Source organism: Ammospiza nelsoni, chromosome Z, assembly GCF_027579445.1.
Source record: "Ammospiza nelsoni isolate bAmmNel1 chromosome Z, bAmmNel1.pri, whole genome shotgun sequence".
NCBI lineage: Eukaryota > Metazoa > Chordata > Aves > Passeriformes > Passerellidae > Ammospiza > Ammospiza nelsoni.
The window spans coordinates 80,504,619-80,519,072 of record NC_080669.1 but is presented as its reverse complement, the minus strand read 5'-3'; the positions used below and the strand labels follow the sequence as shown (position 1 = coordinate 80,519,072).

The 14,454-nt window shown below is 52.3% G+C and overlaps 5 protein-coding genes across 6 annotated transcripts in view; 4 read left to right on the top strand and 1 right to left on the bottom strand.

Annotated features, from left to right (window-relative positions):
* Window positions 1–14,454, bottom strand: part of UBAP2 (ubiquitin associated protein 2) — a 140,852-nt gene that overhangs the window by 9,408 nt on the left and 116,990 nt on the right. The window lies entirely within an intron of this gene.
* Window positions 1,876–2,598, top strand: LOC132086365 (interferon-like). The gene has a single exon (XM_059491971.1). The coding sequence runs from the start codon at window positions 1,876–1,878 to the stop codon at window positions 2,596–2,598; it is 723 nt and encodes a 240-aa protein (XP_059347954.1).
* On the top strand, window positions 7,390–8,037 carry LOC132086844 (interferon-like). The gene has a single exon (XM_059492780.1). The coding sequence runs from the start codon at window positions 7,390–7,392 to the stop codon at window positions 7,960–7,962; it is 573 nt and encodes a 190-aa protein (XP_059348763.1). The 3' UTR covers window positions 7,963–8,037.
* Window positions 10,388–11,035, top strand: LOC132086835 (interferon-like). The gene has a single exon (XM_059492767.1). It carries the CDS (start codon window positions 10,388–10,390, stop codon window positions 10,958–10,960), a length of 573 nt encoding a protein of 190 aa, XP_059348750.1. The 3' UTR covers window positions 10,961–11,035.
* LOC132086826 (interferon-like) lies at window positions 13,377–14,031 on the top strand. Its single transcript, XM_059492756.1, has one exon. The coding sequence runs from the start codon at window positions 13,384–13,386 to the stop codon at window positions 13,954–13,956; it is 573 nt and encodes a 190-aa protein (XP_059348739.1). The 5' UTR covers window positions 13,377–13,383; the 3' UTR covers window positions 13,957–14,031.

The window sequence follows — 14,454 nt, the reverse complement described above, 5'->3', positions numbered from 1 at the left end:
CTTCCCTGTCTCCTACACCCAATCCTCCATCACTGAACACAAAATAATGTGGCAAAGTTTTAGTATTGTAGGTGCTTTCTGTAACTTGTAATGGTGTCATTATTATCATCAACCTTTCCTTCCCCCTTTAGGAACTCCAGCACGAATCACTTGACAAAACACAACTAAATTCACATTAGAAGTCTTAGCAGGTTATTCAAAAGCAGCACTCTCATAACCTTCTGATGAAAATGCCACAAAAAGAAGATCTAGAGAAGAGATGTGAACACAGTTCAGCTGATATGAACTGGCACAGTAACATTTTCCCCCTATACAAACTGGATAAAATATAATCAAATCTGCATGAGAAGAGGGTGTACGGGTAGCAGTTATTCTCACTGCACCTCGGGCAGGGGAAAACCACATCAGCACTGAATATCCTACTTGTGCATACGTACATTCAAACTAAAAACTCATTAGAAAATACAAGTGCAAGGCAGTTAGGTGTGCAGTTCATGCCTGCCCAAAGGAAAATATCAGGGAAGACACTCTGTTCTTCAAACGTCACAGACATCTCCTGACCTACAAAAGGAGAAGCTGCCTAAAGCCAAAAGTGAAATATCAGAAATAGGCCCAAAAAGCAAGCAGAAAAGGATGAAAAAAGGGAAAGTGATGAGACAAAACAGATTTAAGTTCCACCCAGCAGCTCCCTGGGTACCACACACACCAGCTGATGCATTTGTAAGATCTTTGCAACAGATGAACAGAGAAGACAGCATATCCCAATGTAATGCACACCAAAAGAACCCAAACAACAAAAAAATCCAGTGAGATTTTACAGCAAGCATGTTAGTTGAGTTAAATAAAAAAAAAAATCTCAGGAGAAAATCCCATTGTTGCTTTTTCAGCAACCACAGGGATCTCCTGCTGCTGGAAGTTACACAGGAAGCAGTGACGACTCACACTTGGACCTTTGCCCACTTTCACTTTTCACATTAAGTGGCCTGGCACATGAAAGAGAAATATTCCCACCTCTTCCTGCCCCCAGACCATCTAACAGTGCCACATTTTCACAAAGACTTCACAATACAATTAAAAAACCCCCAAAATCCAGAAAGGACAAACATTGCATGAATAGTTGATGAAAAATCCTTTGTGACATCTGTGCATTTATTTCTAATTACCAACATACCAAGGGTAATTAACTCTGGATACAGGGGTATGAGAGATGGCTCCAAAAATATCATGCAAGTTTTTGCAGGGAGAGGAAAAACTCTTGCACTAGCAAAGCTGCAGGTACCACAGAAAAAATAAAAAAGTACTAAAACATATATACATATACACATTTAAACAGAATTTTAAAAGATTGAGAGACTAACAATATTTGTCAATGAAAAATATAAGAAAACACTAATTAACATGCAAAATAAACATTATATACGAATCATATTAGAGCATGCAATATGAAAAAAAATAGATGCTGGTACATAGAGAAATTTTTAAATAAACCCCCAAAAACGGCAACACACAAAACAAATGAAAAGACAATCCTGAAACACATCCCCGGCACAGCCAGCCGGAAAACTTCTGCCACACTTTCGTCTCCTGTAATAGCTCAGTAGCCAGGCTTCCCCCTGGCAGCAGCCCAGAGAAAGTGTCAGCTCCCGTTCTCACAGCAGCGTCCCCTCCTGGCCAGGGACAAGCACCAAAGCTCTCAGAAGAAAGCAAACAGAAAAAACAAAAGTGAAAACGGAAAAGTGAAATTACCAAGAGGATGGCGATGAAAGGAAAGCCTGGACCTGGGCATATAAAACTGCACAACCAGCAGCATCCTAAGCAAAGCAAACACGTCTACCGAGCCAGGGCAGACTCCTGCACAGTGCCCGAAGCTCCACCATGGCTGCACCTGGATGCGCACAGCCCCGCCAGTGGCACAGCACCCTGGCACTGCTGGTCCTCATCCTGGCTCTGGCCACCGGCCTCCCGTGCCACCACCTGCGGACACACGATCCTGGGAATGCACTCCAGCATCTGCAGGACATGGCCCCAAGAACGACACTGTCCTGCAACCTCCAGAAGCGGCCCTTCTTCCCCGCCAGCCTGCTCCACGACAACCTGCAGCCGCACCAAGCCGCCGCCACCGCCCTGCGCATCCTGCAGCACCTCTTCCACACCCTCAGCTCCAACAGCACCCGCCAGCACTGGCCCAGCCACGCTCGCAACCACCTCCTCAACGACCTGCAGCATCACATCCACCACCTGGAGCAATGCCTCCCCGACAACGCCGCGCCCTTCAAAGGACCACGCAACCCGCTGCTCGCCATCAACAAGTACTTCAGGGACATCCACCTCTTCCTGCACGCCCACAACCACAGCGCCTGCGCCTGGGACCACGTCCGCATCGAAGCTCTTGTCTGCTTCCAGCACGTGGACAGACTCATACGGCGAATGAAGCACCAAGCTGCTCTGGACCCCACTAAGCCCACGGATAGCAAACACCCATCCCCAAACAGCACCAGTGGCCACGGATGGAGCGGTGATGGCAGCAGCCCAGGCTGGGATCACCTGGGACCAGTCACACCTCTTCCGACTGGGGAGCTGATGGGGAAAGGGGTGTGACCGTGGTGACACTGGGGTCAGGCTGTTGCACAGCCCACACCCAAACTACAGCCACTGGAGTGGAAGGAAGAGGAAATTTCTGTGCTACACTTTTCATGGACAGCTACGAAGCACAGGGGATATGGATGGTACTTATTACCTGTGGAATTACTGCGTTCATCTGAGACTGTAACCTCACCTGATGAACGGGAAGGGGATCATGGACACTGGGAAACTACGGTGGGACTCTTATTCCAATCACTATTTGTTACAAAACTCTGTTTACTTACTTATTTAATTAATTAACTTAGTTGTTTATTTATTTATTTATTTATTCTTTTGTTAGAAATAAAGACTTGTTGTAAAAGCAGAAAAGAATGAAAAAGCAAAGTTGCGGTCATTATGCTTCATGCTTGTACCTGACATGCAAAGATACCAACTCCTCAGGCTGTGAGGGGATCAATCTCCCTCCTGCAGCCCATTTTGCCAATGCCTCCTGCCTGGGTCGAAGGCTGTGGACAGCAGACCCTTCTCAGGGAATGCTGGTCCTGCAGCCCCCAGGCATTTCTTAATGCTGCCAGATCATTGGGGCACCCATTTGCCCCAAATGGCATGATGCCTGCCCTGCATACTTCCTCCTCTTCCACCACCACGCTCTCCCTTCTAGACCCTCCAATAATGCCAAGACATGAAAGCCACCTCCAAGCCATCATCCTACCTCAACCATTCTGCAATGCCACAACACTGCTTTGCAAGAAACAGGGTGGCATAGACAAGGTGCACCTCAAAGAATCAAGGAGGGGATCCATAAAGGTCTGCAGAGATTTGGACAAGGAACAGAACTCCAGTGCTATCAACTGCACCCAAGAAACACCAAAAAGAGACAAAACCCACAGGAGATGTCCAGAACTGCTCAGTGCTCCGCAATGGCCACCACAACTGGTCCAGGATGCTCCTGGCTGTGCTTACATCCCAGTGGCTATGGGGACCTGCTGCAGCACACAGAGCACATGATCCTTGTCCTTCTACACCCCAACACATCATTAGCAAGCAAAGAGATCCATCACTCAAACACCCTCACTCAACATGGTCCAACCCAAAGAGCACAGCATTCCTCATGAAGGAAACTGCCCACGCACCACCAGCACCAGCTGCTCCTTCACCCTCCAGCCATCAACCCAGAAGTATCTCCCCAGGTCAGCATGGGACAAAGAGGTTGTTTCCTGTGCTCAACAACGTCTACCACTGCATCCCTGCTCTGTGTAAACACAAATGATCACTTCCTGTTCAGCTGAGTGAGAAAAGAAGACCAAATACAGAATCATAGAATCGCTAAGGTTGGAAGAGACCTCCAAGATCATCAAGCCCAGCCTTTGACCAAACACCATTAAGCCATATCATGAAGTGCCACATCTACTCAATTTTTGAACACTTGTAGGGGTGGTGACTCCAGCACTTCCCTAGGAAGACTGTTCCAATGTTTGACCACTTCTTCAGTGAAGAAATTTTCCCTAATATCCAACCCGAACCTCCACTGGCACAACTTGAAGACAGTTTCTTTTCCTATTGCTAGTTGCTAGGAGAAGAAGCTGATTCCCACATGGTTATAACCTTCTTTTAGATTGTTGTAGGGAGTGATAAGGTTAGCCTGAGCCTTCTTTTCCCCACACTAAACTCGCCTAGTTCCCTCAGCCACTTCTCATATGACTCACTCTACAAACCCTTCCCCAGCTCTGTTTCCTTCTCTGGACACACTCCAGCCCCCTCAGTGTCCTTCTTGCTGTGAGCAAGCAAAGCTGAGCACAGATTCCAGGCGTGGCCTCAGCCGTGCCCCAGCACAGGGGATGGGCCCTGCCCTGCTCCTGCGGCCCCTCCATGGCTGACGCAGGCCCGGGGCCTTTGGCCTCCTTGGCCCCCTGGGCACCCCCAGCTCGTGTCCAGCCCCTCGTGTCCAGCATCCCCAGGGCCTTTCCCACTCAGCAGCTTCCCAGCCACGCTGTCCCACCTGGAGCTGCAGGGGCTGCTGTGACCCAGGGACAGGAGCCAGCACTTGGCCTGGTTGAACCTCACACAACTGGCCTGGCCCATGGATCCAGCCTGGGCAAATCCCTCTGCAGAGCCCCCCTGCCCCCCCTGCAGATCAGCACTCACACCCAGCTGGGCCTTGTCTCAAACTGACTAAAGGGGCTCTTGATTCCCTCACTCAGATCATCAGTAAAGATAAAAAACAGTACAGTACAGAGCCCTGGGGGACACCACTAGTGACCAGCTGCCTGCTGCAAGTAATTCCATTCACCAGCACTCTCTGGGCCAGGCCAGCAGCCAGTTTTAAATCAGAGAACAGAGCATCTAAGCCACAAGCAGCTGGTACCTCCAGGAGAATTCTGTGGGATTCAGTGTCAAAGACTTTAGTTCTGAAGTCCAGGAAGTCAACATCCCTGAACTTTCCCTCATCCACTAAGAGGGTCACTGTGTTATAGAAGAAGATTGGGTTGGGCAGTAATGCCTCTCACACACCCATGCTGGCTGGGCCTGATCTCCTGGATCTCCTGTAGGTGCCATGTGATGGGCACTCAAGAACATCTCCATGAGCTTCCCCAGCACTGAGGTCAGGCTGACAGGCGCAAAGCTCCACGGATTCTACTTCTGACCCTTCCTGAAGACAAGCATTACACTAGCCACACTCCAGTGCCTGGGGCCTCCTTGGCTAGCCAGGACTGCTGTAAATTATGGGAGTGGCTCGGTTAGCTTTCCACCAGCTCTCTTATATATTCAGGCACACAGCAGGACCAGGACCCTTCAAGATGAACCCTCCACTTGTACTACTGTCCTCCTGATGCTCGTATCCAGAAACACCCTATGATGTCAGGAATGAGGACCTCATTGGTTCTGTATTTTCTGAAGCAGCTGAGGAACTAAACCACTCTATGATGAAAACAGGAGCAGTGGTGATGACAAGCTGGAATACAGGGAATTCCAACATGAAAGAAGAAATGCATTTGTATTATTTTTTGTATTCAGGTGATACAACACGAGAATAGGGATTAGAGAAGTTGAGTGATATCTATTCCTGATATCTAAAAGCATCACTGGATGCAGGCTCTTCTGATACCACCTCCACTCAGCATCACACTGCACTTGGGATAACCAGGGCAAAAAACCCATTAAAATTAATTTTAAAAAATCTTTTATTGTTCAAAAGCAACAGCTCAGATGAGACATCTTCAACTCCATCACAATGAACGTCAAACTGCAAAAGGGAAGCAAGGAACTGCAGAAGTTTCATCAACATTCAGTGCCCAGGTGCTTAGACGCAGAGCCACCTCCTCAACTTAATGACTTGACGAACTCCTGAGGTCCTTAGAAATAAACTATTTTACAACTCTATCAAAGGCTAAAAAGAATAATTTATTCGTATGAATACAAAGAAAACAACCATATGGTAGACAAAAACCCAAAAAAACCTAAGGGAGAACTACAAAAAGACTTGGTAAGTGTCCCAGGCAGAATGGAAGTTTTGGACAACATTTATCAGGGAAGTCTTCCCATTGAGGTTCAGAAAGTAACTCCTTGCTGGCTAAACTCCTTCTCAGAGAAGTCTGGAGGCAGTTTAATACAATCCTAATCCCACATTAGGTACATGGTTCGTCTCTAAAGAATTATATAACTGTAACTGAGTCTTCATAAAAATTTGACATGTAAGATTATGGACATATTTATTTAAACATCTATAAAGGAAACATATTTATACGGGAAAAACAAATTCATAAATTTGTAAAAACAAATCTGTCATGACAATAATCAAAGAATTTTAATCAGAATTGTCTATGACACAGACAGTTGCAACTACTTGTACAGTACTCTACTGTACAAATCCTTCAAAACCAGCTTAATAATAGGCTAGAGAACAATGCAATTAACCCAATGACTATTGTTCAGTCTCAAGGAATAACCTACAGATATGTCCCCAGTCAAGGGAGGAATATCGATGCACACTAGTAGAAGGTCTGTACGGAAAAACTACAGTTAGGGTGTGAAACTGGAATTTTACAGAATAAAATGATTGACTCTAATGCGTTAAAAGCAGTGACAGCTCAAGCAGCACAGTACCTTAATAGAAATTTACCAGCTACTTCGTAGAAAAATCCCAAACCCACCACTTCCCTTTTTTAAACCACAATTAACTTGCATGTCCTGAGCAGTGCAAATATATATCAGGACACAATACCTTAAAAATTTTCAAAATACTTGACTTTAGAGGAGAGGAGGAAGATTGAATTTAGCACCATTCAAAACAAACAACTATGTTACTTGCCCTGCCCAAAATCACAGCTACAATTTGAAAAAAGGAAAGCCCAAATTACTATCCTGCAACTGATGCGCAATGTCCTAATCAGGGCAAGAAGGGAAATTCAGCAAAACAAAAGAGGAAAGAGATGAACCCAGAGAGAAAGGAAAAGCACAAAACACCCACCACATCAAACCAACAAAAGGATGTGGCACAAATGCAGGGCTTCATTCCCCCAAAACGAACACACGAAGGGACATATCCGTGTCATAAAAGAGAATTAAAAGACCATCCCAAGCAATGGAGATCCCAACAACGACCTGGCCCAAACCCACCACAGCCACAAACACAGACTGGAAATCACAGAGGGAAACTCCGGACAATCAGAAAGTGATGAAGGGAAAGCTGCCTGGCGTACAAAGCCCCGCACCCGGGGGCACCCCAAGCACAGCCACCAGCAGCACCAGCCGGCCTCACCAGGCTCCTCCTGCCCGGCAGCACCCAACAGCACCCACAGACTCACCATGCCTGCGCCCACAGCCACAGCGCCGTGCATGCCGCACGCCGCCCCGGCGCTCCTGCTCCTCCTCACCGCTTTGGCCAGCAGCCTGGCCTGCCAACACCTCTGGACACACGAGGACACCTTCCCCGGCGACGCTCTCCGCCTCCTCCAGGACATGGCTGTCGGCCACACGCGGCCCTGCCACCTGACACAGCCGCCCTTCTTCCCCGCCAGCCTGCTCCACGACAACCTGCAGCCGCATCAAGCCGCCGCCACCGCCCTGCGCATCCTGCAGCACCTCTTCCACACCCTCAGCTCCAACAGCACCCGCCAGCACTGGCCCAGCCACGCTCGCAACCACCTCCTCAACGACCTGCAGCACCACTTCCACCACCTGGAGCAATGCCTCCCCGACAACGCCGCGCCCTTCAAAGGACCACGCAACCCGCTGCTCGCCATCAACAAGTACTTCAGGGACATCCACCTCTTCCTGCACGCCCACAACCACAGCGCCTGCGCCTGGGACCACGTCCGCCTCGAAGCTCGCGCCTCTCTACAGCACCTCCACAACCTCACACGCACCATGCGCCGCTAGCGCCAACACCCACACACCCAGACACACCTACGCCCCAAAGCCACCTCCAACCCCACGCCTCCTCTCACCCGGGACCACACACAGCCCTGCAGCAACCGCACGGCACCCGCAGCCTTCAACCGCTGCATCTCCAGCCATTCAGCTGCTCCTACTCATATGGACAAAAGACCTTCTCCATTCATTTCTTGACTTCTATGTTTATTTATTTGTTTATTTATATAATTTATCTAATCACTTATGTATTTATTTTTATACCTCTTCACTTATTTATGCCACGGCAAATAAAGACTTATGACAAAACACTTGCCACTGCCTCTCCTCTCTCCAGCACCCCAACCACTCTCTGCCACAGGGGAAAGCCATCTCCACCCAACACAGACTCCAAGCCCTGCTCGAAATAGCCCCCGACCACTCGTCTCAATGGCCCCTGCCCAAGCAGCATCCTGCAGCAGCCTCTGAGCAAAAACACTGCCAGTCTTTGCCCAACACCACGGAAGCACCAAACGGAAAAACACCCACAGGCTGCTGAAGAGCACCGCTGCACCTCATCTGCTTCATCCACACCGTGCTCCGTCCATCCAATCCGTGCCTCTCTGACGCACAGACAAGGATGTCATGTGGGACACTGTCAAACACTTGGCACAAAGCCAGGAACACGAGGTCACTTGGCTTGCCCCTCTCCACCACTACTGTGGAGCCCTAACCATAGAACAGCACCAAAACCGCCAGGAATGGGGACTCTGCACTTTGGAATGCCATGCTCCCTGCTCCCAATCACCTCTTGCTTCTCCACTGGCCTTAGCATAGTCTCCCGCAGAAGCAGCCTCATCTTCTTGCCTGACACACACCTCAGCCTGACTGCTCCGTAGCTCCCACACTCTTCTGCTTTTCCCTGTCTAAGAAAGGGAGTTACATTTCTCATCTACCACTTCTTGGCCACTTCCACTGACAGACACCAGGTTTCAAAAACCATCCACATTGGCCTACCAACTCCATCTCAAAGTTCCCTCAGGACTCATGCATTCACCTCTTCATCTGCCACCCACTTGGACACATTCAGGTTGCTAAGAGGGTCTCAAAGTTGGCCTTTTCCTTCACTGGCCTGGGGATCTCCATTCTTCAGGCAGGCCTCTCAGCATTTGCCTTGTGCGACTTCAGCAGCTTGCCTGGAGATGGCTGACACACAAGGCTACAAACACTCACTCCTCTCCACAGCCTCTTTGCCCCAAAAGCAAACAGAACATTCAAATCCCAAGATCCGCTCCTAGCAACCATCCAACCATAATCCACGAGGCCAGGGTGATCATCCCATTGCAGATCTCTGCACACCCCAAATGCCTCTTCACTGCTCCCCAGCTTTTGGGCGCTTTTGGAAAGGCATCTGAAGCTACTGGCAAACCTTCACTACTCCACCCACAGAAGCCCAGCCCCCGCAGCCTTGCTCAAACCTGAGGTCCTCTGGACCCCTGTGCCTCTCCAGAGCCATGCCCTCCAAGGATGCCACACCTCTCACGGACTAACCAGCCCTCAACTAGACACACTCTTTCAGGCAAGGGCTCTGGCAATGCCAAAACACACCACCATTGCTTTCGTGGGGGACAGTCCTCTTTGGCCCTGTGGCCGCCACACCCACTCAGGCATGGATCTCCAAAGCGGACCCTTGCTCCAGGGCCACAGCCATGGCAGCAAGAACAACAGTAAGAGCAAAGCCCTTCCCTGGCACCAACCGCTCCACTGAGCCTTCCTTGCCTGCCTTGGTGCCGGCTCCTCTCAAACACAGCAGCAGGAGCACCTGCCTCCGTGCAAGGACACACTCAGGCCTCCAAGGCCCACGTGCACACACAGCCCCTTCAACACTGCCACCGCCTCGGGCCATTGACCGCAGCAGGGGAAACGCCAGCGCCCGCCCACTGACATCACCGCACACCCCTTGCAACCACAAAAGGAAAACAGTGGCTAAGATGAAAATAAAGGCAAGCCACCAAGTGAAAGGAAAAGTGACCACAGCCACAAGCAGGGCTTTGCAGGTGGAAAGCATGCTTGGGCACAAAGACAGACTCAGCAGCACAGCACGCACCGCACAGCTGGCCCGGCAGGTGAAAGGGAACAGCCAAGAGCCCTCTCCACCACACCTGACGCCGACGCCTCTGAGCCACAGCTTTCACAAGCCCGGCACACCGCTGCCACCACAATCCCCAACCACGGACACCCCAACCAAACACTTCCCCAAAACCAATACAGCCACCAGGACAGACTGGAAACTACAGGCAGAAACTCCGGACAATCAGAAAGCGATGAAGGGAAAGCTGCCTGGCGTACAAAGCCCCGCACCCGGGGGCACCCCAAGCACAGCCACCAGCAGCACCAGCCGGCCTCACCAGGCTCCTCCTGCCCGGCAGCACCCAACAGCACCCACAGACTCACCATGCCTGCGCCCACAGCCACAGCGCCACGCCTGCCGCACGCCGCCCCGGCGCTCCTGCTCCTCCTCACCGCTCTGGCCAGCAGCCTGGCCTGCCAACACCTCTGGACACACGAGGACACCTTCCCCGGCGACGCTCTCCGCCTCCTCCAGGACATGGCTGTCGGCCACACGCAGCCCTGCCACCTGACACAGCCGCCCTTCTTCCCCGCCAGCCTGCTCCACGACAACCTGCAGCCGCACCAAGCCGCCGCCACCGCCCTGCGCATCCTGCAGCACCTCTTCCACACCCTCAGCTCCAACAGCACCCGCCAGCACTGGCCCAGCCACGCTCGCAACCACCTCCTCAACGACCTGCAGCACCACATCCACCACCTGGAGCAATGCCTCCCCGACAACGCCGCGCCCTTCAAAGGACCACGCAACCCGCTGCTCGCCATCAACAAGTACTTCAGGGACATCCACCTCTTCCTGCACGCCCACAACCACAGCGCCTGCGCCTGGGACCACGTCCGCCTCGAAGCTCGCGCCTCTCTACAGCACCTCCACAACCTCACACGCACCATGCGCCGCTAGCGCCAACACCCACACACCCAGACACACCTACGCCCCAAAGCCACCTCCAACCCCACGCCTCCTCTCACCCGGGACCACACACAGCCCTGCAGCAACCGCACGGCACCCGCAGCCTTCAACCGCTGCATCTCCAGCCATTCAGCTGCTCCTACTCATATGGACAAAAGACCTTCTCCATTCATTTCTTGACTTCTATGTTTATTTATTTGTTTATTTATATAATTTATCTAATCACTTATGTATTTATTTTTATACCTCTTCACTTATTTATGCCACGGCAAATAAAGACTTATGACAAAACACTTGCCACTGCCTCTCCTCTCTCCAGCACCCCAACCACTCTTTGCCGCAGGGGAAAGCCATCTCCAATCAACACAGACTCCAAGCCCTGCTCGAAATAGCCCCCGACCACTCGTCTCAATGGCCCCTGCCCAAGCAGCATCCTGCAGCAGCCTCTGAGCAAAAACACTGCCAGTCTTTGCCCAACACCACGGAAGCACCAAACGGAAAAACACCCGCAGGCTGCTGAAGAGCACCGCTGCACCTCATCTGCTTCATCCACACCGTGCTCCATCCATCCAATCCGTGCCTCTCTGACGCACAGACAAGGATGTCATGTGGGACACTGTCAAACACTTGGCACAAAGCCAGGAACACGAGGTCACTTGGCTTGCCCCTCTCCACCACTACTGTGGAGCCCTAACCATAGAACAGCACCAAAACCGCCAGGAATGGGGACTCTGCACTTTGGAATGCCATGCTCCCTGCTCCCAATCACCTCTTGCTTCTCCACTGGCCTTAGCATAGTCTCCCGCAGAAGCAGCCTCATCTTCTTGCCTGACACACACCTCAGCCTGACTGCTCCGTAGCTCCCACACTCTTCTGCTTTTCCCTGTCTAAGAAAGGGAGTTACATTTCTCATCTACCACTTCTTGGCCACTTCCACTGACAGACACCAGGTTTCAAAAACCATCCACATTGGCCTACCAACTCCATCTCAAAGTTCCCTCAGGACTCATGCATTCACCTCTTCATCTGCCACCCACTTGGACACATTCAGGTTGCTAAGAGGGTCTCAAAGTTGGCCTTTTCCTTCAGTGGCCTGGGGATCTCCATTCTTCAGGCAGGCCTCTCAGCATTTGCCTTGTGCGACTTCAGCAGCGTGCCTGGAGATGGCTGACACACAAGGCTACAAACACTCACTCCTCTCCACAGCCTCTTTGCCCCAAAAGCACAGAACATTCAAATCCCAAGATCCGCTCCTAGCAACCATCCAACCCTAATCCACGAGGCCAGGGTGATCATCCCATTGCAGATCTCTGCACACCCCAAATGCCTCTTCACTGCTCCCCAGCTTTTGGGCGCTTTTGGAAAGGCATCTGAAGATACTGGCAAACCTTCACTACTCCAGCCACAGAAGCCCAGCCCCCGCAGCCTTGCTCAAACCTGAGGTCCTCTGGACCCCTGTGCCTCTCCAGAGCCATGCCCTCCAAGGATGCCACACCTCTCACGGACTAACCAGCCCTCAACTAGACACACTCTTGCAGGCAAGGGCTCTGGCAATGCCAAAACACACCACCATTGCTTTCGTGGGGGACAGTCCTCTTTGGCCCTGTGGCCGCCACACCCACTCAGGCATGGATCTCCAAAGCGGACCCTTGCTCCAGGGCCACAGCCATGGCAGCAAGAACAACAGTAAGAGCAAAGCCCTTCCCTGGCACCAACCGCTCCACTGAGCCTTCCTTGCCTGCCTTGGTGCCGGCTCCTCTCAAACACAGCAGCAGGAGCACCTGCCTCCGTGCAAGGACACACTCAGGCCTCCAAGGCCCACGTGCACACACAGCCCCTTCAACACTGCCACCGCCTCGGGCCATTGACCGCAGCAGGGGAAACGCCAGCGCCCGCCCACTGACATCACCGCACACCCCTTGCAACCACAAAAGGAAAACAGTGGCTAAGATGAAAATAAAGGCAAGCCACCAAGTGAAAGGAAAAGTGACCACAGCCACAAGCAGGGCTTTGCAGGTGGAAAGCATGCTTGGGCACAAAGACAGACTCAGCAGCACAGCACGCACCGCACAGCTGGCCCGGCAGGTGAAAGGGAACAGCCAAGAGCCCTCTCCACCACACCTGACGCCGACGCCTCTGAGCCACAGCTTTCACAAGCCCGGCACACCGCTGCCACCACAATCCCCAACCACGGACACCCCAACCAAACACTTCCCCAAAACCAATACAGCCACCAGGACAGACTGGAAACTACAGGCAGAAACTCCGGACAATCAGAAAGCGATGAAGGGAAAGCTGCCTGGCGTACAAAGCCCCGCACCCGGGGGCACCCCAAGCACAGCCACCAGCAGCACCAGCCGGCCTCACCAGGCTCCTCCTGCCCGGCAGCACCCAACAGCACCCACAGACTCACCATGCCTGCGCCCACAGCCACAGCGCCACGCCTGCCGCACGCCGCCCCGGCGCTCCTGCTCCTCCTCACCGCTCTGGCCAGCAGCCTGGCCTGCCAACACCTCTGGACACACGAGGACACCTTCCCCGGCGACGCTCTCCGCCTCCTCCAGGACATGGCTGTCGGCCACACGCAGCCCTGCCACCTGACACAGCCGCCCTTCTTCCCCGCCAGCCTGCTCCACGACAACCTGCAGCCGCACCAAGCCGCCGCCACCGCCCTGCGCATCCTGCAGCACCTCTTCCACACCCTCAGCTCCAACAGCACCCGCCAGCACTGGCCCAGCCACGCTCGCAACCACCTCCTCAACGACCTGCAGCACCACTTCCACCACCTGGAGCAATGCCTCCCCGACAACGCCGCGCCCTTCAAAGGACCACGCAACCCGCTGCTCGCCATCAACAAGTACTTCAGGGACATCCACCTCTTCCTGCACGCCCACAACCACAGCGCCTGCGCCTGGGACCACGTCCGCCTCGAAGCTCGCGCCTCTCTACAGCACCTCCACAACCTCACACGCACCATGCGCCGCTAGCGCCAACACCCACACACCCAGACACACCTACGCCCCAAAGCCACCTCCAACCCCACGCCTCCTCTCACCCGGGACCACACACAGCCCTGCAGCAACCGCACGGCACCCGCAGCCTTCAACCGCTGCATCTCCAGCCATTCAGCTGCTCCTACTCATATGGACAAAAGACCTTCTCCATTCATTTCTTGACTTCTATGTTTATTTATTTGTTTATTTATATAATTTATCTAATCACTTATGTATTTATTTTTATACCTCTTCACTTATTTATGCCACGGCAAATAAAGACTTATGACAAAACACTTGCCACTGCCTCTCCTCTCTCCAGCACCCCAACCACTCTCTGCCACAGGGGAAAGCCATCTCCAATCAACACAGACTCCAAGCCCTGCTCGAAATAGCCCCCGACCACTCGTCTCAATGGCCCCTGCCCAAGCAGCATCCTGCAGCAGCCTCTGAGCAAAAACACTGCCAGTCTTTGCCCAACACCACGGAAGC